Source organism: Thamnophis elegans, chromosome 4 (genome assembly GCF_009769535.1).
Source record: "Thamnophis elegans isolate rThaEle1 chromosome 4, rThaEle1.pri, whole genome shotgun sequence".
Classification (NCBI taxonomy): domain Eukaryota; kingdom Metazoa; phylum Chordata; class Lepidosauria; order Squamata; family Colubridae; genus Thamnophis; species Thamnophis elegans.
In genome coordinates this window covers 122584969-122603814 of record NC_045544.1, presented here as the reverse complement: position 1 = coordinate 122603814, position 18846 = coordinate 122584969, and the positions used below count along the sequence as shown (strand labels likewise).

At 39.3% G+C, this 18846-nt stretch overlaps 1 protein-coding gene across 2 annotated transcripts in view; it reads right to left on the bottom strand.

Annotated features, from left to right (window-relative positions):
• CAMKK1 (calcium/calmodulin dependent protein kinase kinase 1) overlaps positions 1-18846 on the bottom strand; it is a 159423-nt gene that overhangs the window by 68735 nt on the left and 71842 nt on the right. For both annotated transcript variants that reach the window (XM_032216843.1, XM_032216844.1), the window contains exon 3: positions 6931-6978. In XM_032216843.1, the coding sequence (XP_032072734.1) occupies positions 6931-6978 (48 nt within the window). The remainder of the gene's footprint in view (positions 1-6930; positions 6979-18846) is intronic.

Below are 18846 nucleotides of genomic sequence, written 5' to 3'. Positions count from 1 at the left end.
AAACTGGTCCAGCATTTTACATTTTTGCAGCAACCCAATTCTACACCTATTGAACATTTAGCATGGGGGCTTTACACAAGAAAAAGTATGGTATGTTCTCTAGATAGATGAGGGACAATATTAAAAATGTATTGGACATTTTGGAATACTGTACTTAGAACAACATAATGAAAAATAAGCAGCGTTGGTTTTTCTGAATGCAGAAAAAGTCTTTGACAATTTGAACTGGAGAAGACAGCCTCCAATTCATTTTCCTCAAAACATACAGTGTGTAAGTTTTGGCCGAAGGCAGTCATAGACATGGGCTCAAGTGGGTGACAAAGTAGGCACATTCATATCAGTGGTGGGTTTCAAACATTTTTAGAACCTCTTCTGTGGGTGTGGACTGCTTTGTGGGAGTGGCTTGCTGGCCATGTGACTGGGTGGGAGTGGCTTGCCAGCCATGTGACTGAGTGGGAGTGGCTTGGCAGTCATGTGACTGGGTGGGCACGGCCAACTTGTAAAATGTGGTGAAACTCACTTAACAACGCTTAACAACCAAAATGTTGGTTCAGAAACTCTGGCATTTGAAGCACACAAGTCTTAAAGCTGTCAAGTTACAAGACCCTTGCACCCCTAACCCTTTAGAAAAAAAAAACCAGGGGTATTCAATCTTGACAGCTTTAAGACTTGTGGACTTCAACTCCCAGAATTCCTCCTCTCGCTCGTCATTTTGATGATGTGCGGACGGGCGGGGGGAGGGAGCTGGAACTGGTTCTAAATGGCACAGTAGATTTGTGGAACCTCTTCTATAGAAGAGGTTAGAACTGGCAGGAACTCACCCCTGATTCATATCCATCTTTTGCAGTTGCCAGGAGTCAGCAGGACCCACTTAAAAAAAAATGAAAGTGCAGGGGATGTTAAGGGACAAAATGGAAGCCCTTGAAGCAGAAGTCCCCAAATATCTTTGTTTCACAGAACCCTACAGTTTCCAAACTACAATAGTGCTTGACTTACAACCACAATTGAGCCCCAAATTTAGGTTGCTAAGTGAGAAATTCGTTAGGTGAGTTTTCTTGCCACATTTGTTAAGTGAATCACTGCAGTTGTAACATGGTTGTTAAGTGAATCTGGTTTTCCCTTTCATTTTGCTTGTCACAAGGTCCAAAAGTAGATCACAGGAATCTGAGACACTGCAACCATCATAAATGTGAGTCAGTTGTCAAGCATCCGAATGTAAATCATGTGACCGTGGGAATGCCGCAACGGTCTTAAGTGTGAAAAATGGCCATGCCACTTTTTTCAGTGCTGTTGTAATTTTTAAATGGTCACTAAGTGAACTGTTGTACGTTAAGGACTACATGTATGTACCACAGCCCCATAGAGTGCCACAATGAACTCACAAAGCTGCTGCAGGATATTTTATTACAGGTATTCCTTATAATCGAATCGACCCATTACTGGTCATATGTCATAATGCTCGTAAAACAGGACAGTCACATGACTGAGCTGATTTTGCAACCTTTTTTGAGGTGGTCATGAAGGGAACACCACAGTCATTAAGTGAATGCTACGGTTGTTAAGCAAACCAATGGTTTGCTGTGGGCACAGTTTTGCCAAAACCTCAGAAAAGCTGGTTTTTGACAAAACCCTTGTAAAATGTGGTCACATGACTGCGGGAAATTGCAAACAGCCATAAATGTGGCTTTATTGCTGAGCATCTGAAGTTCAGTCACAGGATGATGGAGGAGGCCTGACTGTTGGAACTTTGAATCCAAGTTGTATGTCCCCTTTTTTTCTGGTCAGTCGTAACTTCGAACATTCATTATGGAACGGAATCCACACTGTACACAATTGAACAGGTCCAGAGGTATTTCACGAGAAGAGTCCTCCACTCCTCTGCTCACAATAGAATCCCTCATGCCACCAGACCCGAAATTTTGGGCTTGGACAACCTGGAACTACGGTGCTTACGGTCTGACCTAAGCATAGTACACAAGATTGTCGGCTACAATGTCCTACCTATCAACGGCTATTTCAGCTTCAACTTCAATAATACATGGGCAAACAATAAATACAAACTCAAGGTAAACCACTCCAAACTTGATTGCAGAAAATACAACTTCAGCAACAGAGTGGTCAATGCCTGGAATGCTCCACCTGACTCCTGTTGTTACATCCTCACACCCACACAGCTTCAACCTCAAACTGTCTACCGTGGCCCTCACCACATTCCTAAGAGGTTCGTAAAGGGGGCATGCATAAGTGCACCAGCCCTTCCTACTCCTCTACTGTCCCCAACTACCGTATATACTCGAGTATAGGCCGACCCGAATATAAGCCGAGGCACCTAATTTTACCACAAAAAACTGGAAAAGTTATTGACTCGAGTATAAGCCTAGGGTGGGAAATGCAGCAGCTACCGGTAAATTTCAAAAATAAAAATAGATACCAATAATGTTTTTGAATATTTATTTCAAAGAAAAACAGTAAACTAGCGGTGTATTCAATGAAATACTTCACTCACCTCATGATGCTGATGTCCCGCTGTGATGATGATGTCCCGTGCAGCCGCGGGAGCGATGTCCCGCCTCCTATGACACACGGCACAGTGATTCCTATCATTGGATCACTGTACCAGAGGAGGTGGGACATCGCTATGTGGCTGCTTGCCATAACAAGGAGGAGGTGGGACATCGTTGCAGAGCGGCAGGAGGGGGAGGAAGGGGAATCGTAAGACAGCCCTGCATTACATTAGAACGTGAGGAGGGGGGATGGTGCGGTGCGCGCTGCGCGGCAAACTGACACAGAGGGAGGGGAAACTCACAGGGGCACTGGGCCATTCACGAGTGTCACCCAGCGGCATGGCCCCGCCCCTTTTTCTCCTCCATTTCGGGCAAATTTTTCACTGACTCGAGTATAAGCCGAGGCGGCTTTTTCAGCCCAAAAAGTGGGCTGAAAAACTAGGCTTATACTCGAGTATATACAGTATTTCTACTCATTTCCTTGTTCACATCCATGTTTATACTTATACCTGTTATCGTGCACATGTTCGACAAACTAAAATAAAAATAAATTACACAACCAGTTGCAAGTTAAAGACTACCTGTACTTCATACAGTACAAATGTGATGTTAGCTGATATTAAATATCCTGTGTGGTGCCACTGTGAATTCCCATGGTGCACTGGGGCATTGAGGTACAGAGTTTGGGAATAGGGAGGGGGCTTAAAGGTTTAACGAAGGCACCTTTTCTACATCTTTAAAACTTCCCCCTCCCTCAGAAAAATCTATTTTGGATTTTGATTATTCCACCTTTGGGGTGCAGCTCTTAAAGCCTACAAAAATATAAGTGTACCTCACTGAGCTTATCATTCTCCTTTGGTAAATGATATGTATCTCACACACCCCATCCCCATTTAGGCTACCACCTGTAACACTGCTTCTATTACCAACCTCCAGGTAGGGAAACTTCATCTTATTCACTCTAAAATGCCTTCCAGCTCTGGGACACTTCTGAACCGAGAAAACAGTTAACCTACACTGCATCTGAATGGAAACAACCAGGCTCACTGGCATGGTTGAAAAAGGTTGGCCTTTTGAAGTTCCAACAATTGGCTGCATTAAAGGTGATTAAAAGTCTTTATATCATGTTTCAACACTCCAGGCGGACAGCCAGGGAAAATCCTCCTAGATGAAAAGGAAAGTGGAACAGTAATAATTACAATTCCAGGTATAATTATAATGATAATGCCAACCAATAATTATCATTCCCTTAGCCGAGCTTTCCTCATGAAAAACAGGGGTGCTTAATACTACTATTTTCTTTCCAAAATTATTATTTGCATTTTTGAGGTGGAAGTGTTTATAAAAATGCTTGTCCCCCTGATGGAGAATTAGCCCTGAAGCTAAGCAAGGTTTCCTGGCCTTGAGTGGAAGATTTCCAGAGATTACCACGGCGATAAACTAGAAATTTATTTTTTTTAAATTGAAAGGGCAATGGCAAGCCAGTGATATTTTGCAACTAAACTTTTTGGATGAGTCTGTAAATTCTCTCTCTCTCTCTCTCTCACACACACACACCAAACTCAACCTGGAAACTTTACTTTATATAATACAAACCTAAAGTTGCAGGCAAATAGTTCTCAAATTGATTAATAATACAATCAACAATGTGGTTTTTGTATTATTGGCACTAATATGATACTTCTACAGAAATGCTATGATTATCTGCATGTTTTTGTGTGTCAAGTCCTAAAGACATTTGGCTCTACAATTATATAAGTACACTAATAGTGCTGAATGGACATTTGTCATCATTTTGCTTGGTATGTCATGCCTTTGTGTTTCTGTTTAAATCCATCTGCTAAAGTTAATATTAAAACTTCAAATCTCCTTAATTCCTGGGGTGTTTATGGTCTCTGGATCTTTACATAACCAATTGTCTGGCACCTGGCCATTGCCTGACATGTATTTAGCAATACAAGTATAAAAATATCTTGGTTCCAGTTAGAACACCATAGTGAAAAACCAAATAAAATATAAATAGCTGTCAAGGTCATTGTTTTGAATATTAACACTATCTAGCTAAATACAGTGATAAAGTATTGAACAGTATAATACTTGGAGAGCATTGGATTCAAACATCTAAAGAAATATAATAGATAAATCATAACCAGACTAGAAAGTAAATCATTAAAGTTTTAGAATAACAAAATAATTTTATTGTTATTTTGAATGTATATTAATCAGCATATATTAAAATGAAATTTTTGTTGCATACAGTTCTCCAATATAAACTACATAAACATGACTAAATAAATACAAAACTATGCATATACCACATATATGACACAGAGAAACAACACAATCTAGTTTGGATGTATACATGTACATGGCAAGAAAAATAAATCTTGCGAGTTTACCAAATGGATGGCATAGGGAACAAAGCAGTTACAGAATCTGGTAGTCCTGTTAGAAATACTTTGAAACCTTCTCCCAGAGAGGAGCAACAGAAACAGACCGTAAAGTGGGTGTGTGGGGTCTCTAACAATGCTTTGAGCTCTAAGCACATAATGCTTATAAGAAGTATCCTGAATGGCAGGAAGTGAGCTTCCTATGATCTTCTCGGCTGTCCTCACCACTCTCTATATGGACTTTCTATCTGAGGCACTGCTGCCACCAAACCAAACAGTGATGCAGTTTGTTCTCAATTGTGCCTCTGTAAAAAGTGGCCAGGACAGAAGAAGAAAGATGTGCTCTCCTCATCTGATGCAGGAAATGCAGAAGCTGGTTTGCACGCTTCACGAAGGATGACATGTGGGGAGACAAGTTCAGATTGTTAGTTATCTGTGTCCCCCAGATACTTAATACTTTTGACCACCTTTACATATTTGAATGAGCTCTTCAATTTATAAATATCAGTTTGCTGCATGAGGTGGATTTGGGAGAGTTCTCATAACTACAAAGAACTCTGGACTTAAAAAAAGTCTACTTTGCATCAGGGGAACACTAATACTTTATGCCTGATAAAGGAATATATGTTAAGATTGGAAATTCCAAGAGATTAAAAGTGCCAGTTCTCTTATGGAAGGAAAGGCTCCATCAGATGACAGACCAATCAAACAGACAGGTGCTGTTTTGATAGAAGGAGAACGAGAGAGATAACTTGTAGAGATGACTTTATTCTACCTTATCTTTTACTAGATATTTACTGAGCCATTTTGGGAAGAAAAAAATGCCTGTTTGGCTTTTGATCAGATAAAAGTAATCCTTGACTTACAGCAGTTCATTTAATGACCATATAAAACGGCACTGAAAAAAGTGACTTATGACCATTTTTCAGAGTTACAAATTTTGCAGCATCCCCATAGCCATGTGATCAAAATTTAGATGCTTGGCAACTGGTTCATGCTTATGACCATTACTGTGTTCCCTAAAGTACAGGTGGTATTCAGCAGGTTCTGACCAGTTCTGGAGAACCGGTAGTGGAAATTTGAGTAATTCGGGGAACCGGTAAATACCACCTCTGACTGGCCCCACCCCCCTATTCTCTACCTCCTGAGTCCCAACTGATTGGGAGGAAATGGAGATTTTGCAGTAACCTTCCCCTGCCACGCACATCAAGCCACTCCCACCAAGCCACTCCCACCAAGCCATGCCACTCCCACCAAGCCAGGCCCACAGAACCAGTAATAAAAAAAATTGAATCCCACCACTGCCCTAAGGTCATGTGATCACCTTTTCTGACCTTCTGACAAAGCAAAGTCAATAGGGAAACCAGATTCCCTTAACAACTGGGTGTGTAACTTATCAACTGTATTGATTCACTTAACAATGGTGGCAAGGAAGTTGTAAAATGGGGCAAAATTCACTTAACGAATGTCTCACTTAACAACCTATTTTGGGCTTCATTGAGGTCGTAATTCGAAATATATGTTCAGTATTAGAACAAGCTTGCTCATCCTTGCACTCAAGAACCCATCTCTTAGTCCTCCTTCCTTGGGTCGCAAGTATAATGCATATAGGGCCAATGTGTCCAGTGGTGAGATTCCAAATCTTTTTCTACTGGTTCTATGAGAGAGGGCTTCTCACATGCATGTTCTCACTTTGCGCAAGCGCGCAGCACTCAAACACCACCCTTGGTGTCAGCGCTGTTGAGCTGAGCTGTTTGGTAGCTCAGCTGAGGGGTGGCAATTTGCTCTGCTGTGCAAATCAACTGAGCTAAAAAACAAGGGTATATAGGACAGGAAATGATGGAGGTGGGAGGGTAGGTTCTCTGAACTACTCAAAATTTCTGCTACCGGTTCGCCCGAACCAGTCCGAACTGGCTGAATACCATCTCTGAATGTGTCCATAAATATCTAGCAACCTCCAACCACACCTAAGCTTTATGTTAGATTCTTTTAATTGTCCATCCCTGGGGTAGAGAATAAGGTGATTTAAATCTTACCTTTCCTATTTCACTTTTCAGCTTGTATTGATTCAGCTGCACACAATCCTGTGGAGTTAAAAAAAAAAAGATAAAACAAGTTAGCACAGGAGAGGGAAACAAAAAATAGAAAGTCTGAGATGTAGCTTCACTTCTCTCTAAGCTCCTCAAAATAATGAGAAGTGACAAATATATTTTAGGACCTCACTCACTAGGGAAGATAAGATATAAATATTTTTTTGAGCAGCAATGCTTCCAACCGGCTTCTATTAAAAAAATTATAGCAACAGACAGAAGAGACAGCATTGCATGAAAGAAGTTGCCCAAATGTGTTCCCAAAGGAGAATAAAGTATCAAGAATCCTCCATTATTTTGTGTTTCATTTCAGCTTTTGGGGGCTTTAGGACCTGGGCAACTTTGATTTAGTTCAAAATCAAAAGCCAGATTGAGTTTTATTACTGGACAGGAGGTTATCTAAGAAATCTCAAGGCCGTTGACTAGACTGGGAAATTGAAAACACCATTCCGGAAGGTGACTATGTCTGTGTCAGGACTGCCATGCTGTTACGCCTGCAATGCTTCGCTAGATGCCAATCTGCCATATTGCAACAAGCAGGAAAGGACTGCGGGGAAGGCAGAAGAGGGGGAAACGAAACTACTCTTCGTGCCATCCTGTGAGAGCCAAGGTGACTTGATGGAATGCAGCACCATTCAGCCCATGCAGCCAGAGACTGTTACCAAAACAATTTATTTGAATACCATTAGACACTAATTGATAACCATAGGGGTGGTGGTGGTGGTGGTAGGAAGCCAGGGGAAAAATTAACCAGATGCTTTGGGTGTGAAATTCCAGATCCGGCTTTGCTACACTGCGGCCACTTGGCTTTAGTAAAGTGTATTTTCACTAGCTATGAGGTTGAGAGTCTTTCTTTCCTAATTGACCTGTTGGAAGAAATCTTCATCTGGGTTCAGTTCCAAGTGGGGAGAAAGACACTGGAAACAATGGTGGCTGTTTGGAAAGATGGTTTATTGGTGGACAGGATCACATGCCTTGAGGTATTTTTACCCCAGCACATGAGATGACACACCGATGTCTGAAATACCTTGCATATGGAAGGGAATAAACAATGGAAGGAACCGAAAAGTAAGATTAATAACCCACAGTTTTGGGATTAATCTTAACAATGCTACTAATCAAACTATTATTCAAGGGGAAGGGGATTTGAAGCAACAATTGAAAAACAGTGGCAAAGGAAGGGAGGGGGGAAGCATTTTAGCCTTTTTACGGAGACAAAAAGCTCAAATTTCATAGAAAAACAGCAAAAGATAAATGAAGTTGGTTAAGGCAAGATCTCAATTTCTTAAGTTACAAGGGGGCTATTCCACATATACATTAAGAAAAAAAACACCTCAGATACGAGGCTGTGATACTCTCTCCTCATTGGAATAATCTAATTTTGGAGATACTGGAGTTGTATTGTATTATACACTAGCTGATAACCTGGCATTGTCCAGGTGTTTATTTATAGGGGAAAATTTCTGGACCAAACATAATTTATAATGTTGGATTTTCCCCCTTATCAGAGGGAGCACCCTTGTGGAGTACTATGATGCCATTCCCATGGCAACTCCACTGTACAGTAGAAACCATTTAAAGCATGAATGACACAAGAAGGAACAATGGGTTCCTTTGAAATAAGGAAACCGAATTCTCAGGAAATAATCATCATCCTTCCTGCTCTCCTCCCCGCCCCATAAATAGCTACTTGTAAACATTAAGAGGAAACCTTTTCATGCATTGTTTCTCAACTTCAGCAACTTCAAGATGTGTGGATTTTGACTTCCAGAATTCCCCAATCAGCTATGAATTCTGGAAGTTGAAGTCCACATACCTTAAAGTTGTTGAGATTGAGAAACAGGGTTTTAACATTTTCCTATTTCTATTGAAAGAGAAAAGGAATTCTTTGGCTAAATTTTGCTCCTTTCTAGGAGTGCTGTTGAAGTTCTCTCCGCATGGAACTGAGCACCCGTGTCCTATTTTACAGAGGTACGTGAAGTCTGCAGTAGGGCAAAAATATTAAATATGACAGCATTCCATAAACAGCATTTCCAGGGTTTTCTGCTGCTTTAGGCAAATGACAATATCATCAGGTATCAAATAATACAATTTTCGTTATGATGACTCATAACGGACAATACAGAAGTAAAGAAAATTTTAGTAGCTTGTTATGACTGTATTGAGCAATCTGATCACAGCCGCAATTAACATTGCAGCCACCAACTTACAACTCTTCGCTCATTGGAAGTTAGGAGGGAGCACTCAAAAAGTATTTACAACCTGCTTCTGAAGTTATGCAGGCACCTCCTCCCATTGTCATATGCCTGCATTTTGGGTGCTTGGCAATCAGCCCACATTTACAGCCATTTTAGAATAGAATAAAATAACAGAGTTTGAAGGGACCTTAGAGGTATTCTAGTCCAACCCCCTGCTTAGGCAGAAAACCCTACACCACTTCAGACAAATGGATATCCAACATCATCTTAAAAATGTCCAGTGTTGTTGGAACATTCACAACTTCTGGAGCCAAGTTGTTCCACCGATTAATTGTTCTAACTGTCAGGAAATGTCTCCTCAGTTCTAGATTGCTTCTCTCCTTGATTAGTTTCCACCCATTGCTTCTTGTCCTACCCTCATGTGCTTTGGATAATAGTTTGACTTCCTCTTCTTTGTGGCAGCCCCTGTGATATCGGAACACTGCTATCACGTCACCCTACTCCTTATTCTCATTAAACTAGACATACCCACAGTCCCACAGAAATGTCCCACAGTCATGTGGCCACAATTTCCGATGTTTTTGCTGAAAACCTGCAATTACTTCTGGTTTTTAGGAAATATGGCTCATAGCTCACAGGTTTAACAACTGCTGTGTTTGCTTAATAACTGCGGCAAAAAAGATCACGGAATGGCTCTGTCATGGGTTTTTTTTGGAAAAGTTTTATTGTTTTAATTAAACAAACACACACACAAAAAAGAATCATCCTTTGTTACATCTTGTAGAAAGTGTGTCGATTGGTTACAAATACATTTTGTGCGTTTTTTCCACAATCATTACATATACTTCATTCAAATTGAATTGTACATTTTAAATCAAATTTTTAATGTATTTTACTATTACTGTACCACAATTCTCATTTAATTACAATTATTTAAATGTGCTTTTATCTGAAATCATTTGTATTTATTTATTTTTTAAATTTTATTTTATTTTATCAATTTCATATACATTCACAATTATATGATCTCATAACTGTTATTAATAATATGTATTTATAACAATTTTTCCCTACTGTTAACAATATACTTGAAGATTGCTTTTTTTAACATCCCATAGATCCATCTTATCTTACAACGGTCCTACTTCTTCTTCCCTCCCTCCCTCTTTCCGTCCCTTGTTTCTTCTCTCCTACTCCCCTTCCTTCCCTCCCTCCTTCCCCTTCCCTCCTTCTCTCCTTCCCTCCTTTCTTTTCTCCTTCTCTCCTTCCTTTCCCCCTTCCTTTCCTCCTTCCTTCCCCCCTTCCTTCTCTCCTACATTCCCTCCTTCCTTCCCTCCTTTCTTCTCTCCTTCTCTTCTTCCTTCCCTCCTTCCTTCCCTCCTTTCTTCTCTCCTTCCTTCCCTCCTTCCTTCCCTCCCTACTTCCCTCCTTCCTATCCTCCTTTCTTCTCTTTCTTCTCTCCTTCCTTCCTTCCTCCTCTCCTTTCCCTTCTCTCCTTCCCCTTCCTCCCCTTTCCCCTTCCCCTCTTCTTCCCATTCCTCCCCTCTTTCCTACTCTTACATTCCCTCCCATTCTTCCTCTGCCATTTGTATTTAAAGACACAACCACCTACTGGCATTCATTCGCAATTTCAATAAACCTCCAATAACATTACACCTTTATAACATATTCTGAAACAAAATCAGTTAATATCTAAGCATTCCCCCCCCTTTTTCCCCCCAACTCACAATTTAAAGCTTATATCCAATTTGCTTTATATATATATACACATACATGCATGCATGCATGCATGCATACATACATACATACATACATACATACACATTATCCATTAACATTTACTTGTTATTATTGTAGTTAACTAAAAAATTATTTACTATTTATATAACCTCTCCTCTCATCAAATCCAAAAGAAATTATACCTTTATAGCAAACTCTAAACAAAAATTTATTAATAAAATTTATAGGTCTTTTCCCTAAGTCCGAATTTACAATTTATATCCAAGTTATTTTTACTAATTAAGGTTATCATTTAATTATTATTATCGTAGCTAATTATATGTTAACAAATGAACATTTAATAACAATCTAAAACAATCTATAAAATACTAAGATTCCTACTTATTAATCACCAAAAATATCCATTAACATTTCCTTGTTATTATTGTGGTTAATGAAAAATTATTTACTATTTATATCACATCTACTCTCTTCAGACCCAAAGGAAATATACCTTTATAACAAGATCTAAACAAAAATTTATTAATAGAATTTATAGGTCTTTTCGCCAAGTCCCAATTTACAATTTATAACCAGGTTACTTATACTAATTGAGGTTATCATTTCATTGTTGTTGTCATAATTAATTATATGTTAATGAATAAACATTCAATGATAATCTAAAACAATCTACAAAATACTGAAATTCCTACTTATTAATCACCAAAAATTAACTAACTTTGTATCATCAACTTTCATTATCAACCTGTATCTTTCCAGTGGCAAAACAGTCTTATCTCTCTTGCCAGTTGTGTCAATTCTCTTTTCAGCTCCTTTATAAGGTTTTTATAAACTTCTCTCTGCACTTTATTCCTTAAAAGATCTCTCAAATAGTCTTGTTGCCCTTGAATTGTTATTAACATTAGCTTGTCTTTGGTTGTCAAACTTATTTCTGAAAAGGTTTCTCTTCTTAACTCCATCGTTATCACCCTTTTTTTTCCTCTTGTATCTTGAAATCTGGGATAAAGCTCCAAATTGTCAAATTCACTTTTCCATCTTCCCTTCTTTCCACTTTCACCCATATTTGCTCCATTAATAAGTCATCTATTGTCTTGTCTTTATCTTCTATATTTTCATTCTCTTCTTTAATTTTTGGGGCTCCAACCCCATCATCTTTTGCTGTGAGAAACAATAGTCTATCCAACTTCTTCTCAAATCTCCCAAATCCTTCCAAAATATTTTGAATTCCAGCCAGGATATTTCAAAATTTTAAGGTTTCCTCATCTGGATATTGATCCATTTTTCAATAAATAAATAAATAAATAAATAAATAAATAAATAAATAAATAAATAAATAAATAAATAAATAAATAAATAAAGGAGAAAAAAAGAAAAAAGGAATCTGATAGCCACTGCCACTCTAGCCTTCCAAGCCTCTTTTTGTGTGTGTGTTTGTGTGTGTGTGTGTGTGTCTGTGTGTATACATATATAAAGTACATGTATAAAGTATATAAAGTTAACTTAAGCACGAGTTCTTTTGTACTCTTCAAAGGAGAAGGGTTCTATCTTTTTCTTTCCTTTTCCTTCTCTTGCCAAAATATTTTCCAAGAGAACCTGCAAAAAACAATTCATGCTCTTGGCTCTTTATCAGATTTTGTAAGCAAGTTGCAAACCCTTCAGTTACAAAGTCAGTAAGATCAAAGAGGAATGAACAAAGGATACATTGTTTCAAAAAAGAACTCCAGACTCTGGCTTCCAAGTGGCAGATTTCACTTTTTCATACTTGTCTCAAGCTTATGGAAAACCAAAATCTTTGATTGTCTTTGGTGGAATTTAATAACAAATGGTAGGAAGAATTTGTTAAAATAAAAAAGAAGGTTTTAATTCAAGCCAAAAAATAAGGTGATAAAAAATAGAGGGAAAAAAATCAATCCGTTCACTTCAAGCGGAGAAACAGGAAACATTACGGTCACTTCAATCCACAAAATATCATTACAAGAAAAAACAAGAACTTTCCAAGGCAGTCCAATAAGAATTAAATTTGCTACTTTATTCTTTTACTTAAAGGACTAATTTATCTTTAAAAAAGGTTTCTTTGGGCAATCTTTCTCAGAATAAAAAAAAACCCTCACCCAATGGACTCACTTTCACTTCCTTCCTTCCGGAGCCGTCTTCGACTTCGTCAGCTTGGGGACTGCCTGTTTGCCTCCGGCTTGAAGTGCTTCCCTTGGGTCAATCAGGGACTTTGCGATGTCCCTGAGACCAGCAAGGCTTTGTCTTCCAGTTCACCGCCTCTACAGGATGGTTTACATCCTGCTGGACTGTCCAGTGGCAAAAGTGTCAATGGTGGTCTTGGACTATGAGACCACACATTGTGTTGTCGCGACGTTGGCTCCTCCTAATCCCGAATGACTCTGTCATATTGATGGCCTGCTTTATGACCATCGTGACTTGTGACTGTAATGGGCAGGCTCCATTACAGTCATAAATTAAGGACTACCCGTACGAATCAGGAAATATATCCCCTTAAATAAAATACCACTCATTCCCAAGTAAACAGTCATGTGCTCTTTGGAAAAGAAGGCTCAAAGGAACACTTCCTTTTAATTCAAATTCAATTCAATTTAATTTAGTTCAAGTTACACTCATCTGGAACAATGTACCTTATTGTAGAAAATGCATTCTTCCTTGCCTTATATCCTTTATAACAGGAAATGCCTTTCTCATTTGCTTTCCAGTTAGAAAGTCTTACCACCAGCCAATTAAATCGAAACTCTGTTGTTGTTGATGAAAATGCCTGTAGGTCATTAAGACAAATTACAAGTGGTCTAAACTCGGAAACTCCATTTATTGTAGTATAGTATAGTGAGACACCAATGAATTTCCAGATGCTAAAATAAATTTAATCACACCTGGGAACTTAGGATACTGACTGGAACTAATGGAAGTTAGAATTCAGCATCACTCTACAGGGTAGAGTTACAACTTGGTTTTTGGAATAGCCTTACTGGATGACTTTTTGACAAATTAAATATGGAACTCTTGGTCAGTGAGTTTTCCATTACTTGATTTGGGCTAAAATGGATTGCTTACCATTTAGATATTCCTAATTATTTCAAGGCGAGAGCCAATTTGGAGTAGTGATTCAGGCACTGGGCTACAAACAGAGAAACTGTGAGTTCGAGTCCTGTCTTAGGTTGAAAGCCAGTTGCGTGACCATGGGCCAGTCATCGTCTGTCAGCTCTAGGAAGGAGACAATGACAAACATTTTCAAAGATCTGCAGGAACTACTCCAGGAGCCTCCAAGAGTCAACACTGACCCCAAATACCAGAACCCCCAAAACAGATTATCAGTGTATATTCATGCACTGGAATAGGGCTTAGTAACAAGGTCAGCCAATGGGAGCTTCTGTCTGTGTTTGCTTGTAATCTCTACCACTTGGAAGAACTAGCTGTTGGCATTGTATACTTATTTCATGTGTTATATTATATATAAAGAGAAGTTAATGAATCCTGCTGAATCAGTTACCTGTGTGTGCTTTCTGGATGTGATTGCTGCTGCAAACTCTGACAGATTACTTTGAACAAAACTGTTGTGCAAAGATAATGGTATTTATATTATAATCATCTCTATCTAGGAAAGTTCCCAAACAGTCTTCTCTTATGTCATGCATTACAGCGTTTAGCACTACAGCTTCATAAATAAAATTGGCTTTTGGAGCATACAGTATGGGGGAGTTCATAAAAAAACCTGTTTATAGCTCCTTAAAGCAACCGTGTCTTTTCCTCAGCTTGTAGTTGCTTTAAAGAGTTGGCGCTATGGGAACTTGTTTGTACACCATGAAGATTTTTCCCCCCTGGTTACATATACTAACTGCAGCCAGAATTGTATTTGCACAACAATGGAAAAATCATGAGATTCCGTCAGATGAGAATGTAATTAAGAAAATATTAGAATGCGTAGAACAGGAATAGATTAACGCTTATTATTAAGGATAAAGAAGAAATTGAATATTTTTTGACGTGGGATATATTTTATCAATCGTTAGACAATAAAAATAGAAATTAGGATGGAGGAGATATAAAAAGAGGAAATGTTGATGTGTAGAGAATTTGATGATGAAGATGTTATGAATTATTGCAAATATTAATATATAGTTATATTATTAACATTATTGTGATGAATATAATAACAAATGGCTGGATTATGACTGTTTAAATAACTGTAGCCACACATTGTTTGATGGAAATGGAAAGTAATATAAATAAAACAAATAAAATATTAAAAAAAGATCCCCTCCCCTTTGAATCAGTGCTAAAAAGGAAAAGCTGAAGAGCCAAGACATCTCCGTGGTCATGTGGCCAGGATGACTCAATGCCAAAGGTGCACGGAATGCTGTTACCTTCCCACGAAAAGTGGTTCCTATTTTTTCCACTTGCACTTTTTACATGCTTTTGAACTGCTAGGCTGGCAGAAGCTGGGACAAGTAATGGGAGCTCACTCCATTACACGGCGCTAGGGATTCGAATCACTGAACTGCCGACCTTCTGATCGACAAGCTCAGCATCTTAGCTACTGTGCCACCACGTCCCTGTTGAATCAGTGCTACAAAGCCCTATTTTTTATCTCCACAAATACGCTTGCAAAACAATGTGAACAGAGACGAGCATATACTGTATGTCCCAGGCCATACTGTTACAGAAGGAAGTGTCTCAATCAGAGAGAACCTACTTTTTAGAAAACCATTCCCTTCTATGCGAAAGGGAGGAAAGTCTCCCACAGTTTGAACAACATTTCCCTACACCTGGGGACTCCTGAAGACTGCAGCTTCTGACTGAGGAACCTACCCAGCTTTCCTACAAAGAAGAGACTGAAGAAGAGTCCAAGAAAAAGAATCACAAGAAAAACAAAGAATAAACTATCCTATCTTCTAGTCTACTAAAAGATGGACTGAAAAGGTGCACTAAAAAAAACCCAAACTCGTTTTTGATAGGTATATAGCTGTCATTTCTCATTTATAAATTATTTTACCTTCAAATAAATGAGAATCTATAGAGAAAGGCCTGAAAAAAAAATCTAAATAAGCCAGCAGGCTCATCATTATCATTATCATAATGCAGGAACTGGGTATGTCTAATTTAAAGAAAAGAAGGACTAAGGGATGCCACAAAGAAGAGGGAGTCAAGCTATTCTCCAAAGCACCTGAGGTCAGGACAAGAAGCAATGGGTTGAAACTAATCAAAGAGAGAAGCAACTTAGAACTAAGGAGAAATTTCCTGACAGAACAATTAATCAATGGAACAATTTGCCTCCAGAAGTTGTGAATGCCCCAACACTGGAAGTTTTTAAGAAGAGATTAGATAACCATTTGTCTGAAGTATTGTAGGGTTTCCGGCCTAAACAGGGGGTTGGACTGGAAGATCTCCAACTCTGTTATTCTATTGAACCAAGGTGGCGCAGTAGTTAAATGCAGCACTGCAGGCTACTTCAGCTGACTGCAGTTCTGCAGTTCGGCTGTTCAAATCTCACCGGCTCAGGGTTGACTCAGCCTTCCATCCTTCCAAGGTGGGTAAAATGAGAACCCGGATTGTTGTTGGGGGCAATATGCTAACTCTGTAAACCGCTTAGAGAGGGCTGAAAGCCCTATGAAGCGGTATATAAGTCTAACTGCTATTGCTATTGCTATTACTATTCTATCATCATCATCACCACCACCATCATCATCAAGTAACAATATTACCTATTCAGATAATGTTGACTGAAGAGGAAAATATAGTAGTCTGGCATGCCTTGGGTTACCATGGCAAAGGCTTGACCAACCAGAGTTTTCCAACCTTACAGCCATCTCTTAAAGTCATATTTTATGACCAACTGCGGGACTTTCCAACACGAACTTTATGTTCTTGTTCATCTCTGAATCTTCCTATTTCCTCTCTTTTTATCAACCAGGACGTTTGCACAAAGTGTGGCGACAAGATAACATTGAAAATTGCTATCCACCGAGCCCTGATTTTATAATGTTCAGGGACTGATATACATAAACAAGAGAATGATAGTTATGGCTTAAGGCAGCAATAAAACAGCTGTAGGGTGAATGTTTTCAGTGGTCTGCACCTGTCCTTATTATGTCTTTATTATGTTGCTATCTAAAGATCTGGAGTTGAATTGAGAATAACATTTGCCAGTTTGGGCTTTGGGGCTAAAGTTCTGTTCTTCGATGTATTTAGCAGTTGCAACAATGGCTGGAAGTGAACACAACATGCAACATGCTGGTATTAGGTTGATGATGTTGCAATATGAAGAATTAAAGTGCAGAGAAACAATTCATAGAAAGTCCTGATTCAATTGATTTCAAAATTCTCTTGTGTGACACCATAGATGACACTTACTAAAATAAAATAGGGTTATTTCTCTGTATTGTATGTGCAACTCATATTTTAATGTGCACGTCATATGTACAGTATGGATCAGAGGTGGTATTCAGCAGGTTCTGGCCAGTTCTGGAGAATGCGTAGTGGAAATTTTGAGTAGTAGTAAATTTTGAACCAGTAAATACCACCTCTGACAAAGCCATTCACAATGGAGAGAAGGAACTAAAGAGGCTTTTGCTGCAGCCCTATGTAATGCAAAAGCTAATCTATAGACTCAACCAAGGATTGCTGGATCAAACATCAGGGTAAAGAATGTTGCTTGACAGAACACAGGATTGGAGCCAGATGGCATACAGACGGAATCTGAGATCAAGGCTAGATCTGGAGCAACAGCTTGAAACAAGCCAGGGGTCAGAAGGGAACTGTGGGGAAAGCCAACAATTAAAGTGAAAGGAGAAGATAAGCAGAGAAAAGTAACGCTACAGTAGCAATAGCATTTAAACTTACCGTATTTTTCGGAGTATCAGATGCACCTTTTTCCCTCAAAAAAGAGGGTGAAAATCTGGGTGCGTCTTATACACTGAATACAGCATTTTTGGCCTCCCAAAACCCCACCCCCTTTGCAAAAATGGATGTCCATAGCCTTTAGGAGGCTTCCAGGGTGCTCCTGGGAGCTGGGGGAGGGCAAAAATGAGCAAAAAAACAGGCTGTTTTTTTGCTCGTTTGGGGGGGGGGCAGCCCCCAGAAGCACTCCATAAGCCCCCTAAAGGCTATTCATGCCATTTTTTTGACAAAAATGGGCCATTTTGGGGAGATCTGCAGAGTGCAAAAACTTTTTTTTTATTTGCCTCTTCGAAATCTTGGTGCATCTTATACTCCGGTGCATCTTATACTCCGGTGCATCTAATACTCCGAAAAATATGGTATATACAGCTTTACAGTGCTTTTATCGCCCTCTCTAAGTGGTTTACAGAGTCAGCATGTTGCCCCCAACAATCTGGGTCTTCATTTTACCCACCTTGGAAGGAAGGTCAACCTTGAGCCTGGTGAGATGTGAACTGCCAAACTGCAGACAGCCAGCAGTCAGCAGAAGTAGCCTGCAGTACTGCACTCTAACCACTGCGCCACCGTAGCTCAGTAATACAAGATGCTACACTAGGAGGCAGAAGCCACATTGGATAGAAGAACATACTGCAGGGTTTATAAACATCTGTCAACTCAAACAAGATCATACTGAAAGTCCTTTCTTATCCAGGAGACTCTAATCCCCTCATTGAGTGGTAATGCAGTCCCAGGGTTTCTGCATAACTGCAGAGGAACTAAACTCCACAGTTCAGCAGCTTACAGATTTAACAGATTAACAGAGTTGGAAGGGACCTTGCAGGTCATCTAATCCAACCCCCTGCCCAAGCAGGAGATCCTTCATTTGCCTCTACTGAGGATCAAACTCACAACCTCCTGATTGTGAGGCGAGAGCTCCACCACAAAAGGAATCTGAGAAAAAACAGATTTTGTCTGATTAGGAGGATCCAGTAAGAAACTGGTTGGCTGAACTCATTCCAAGATCAGAAGA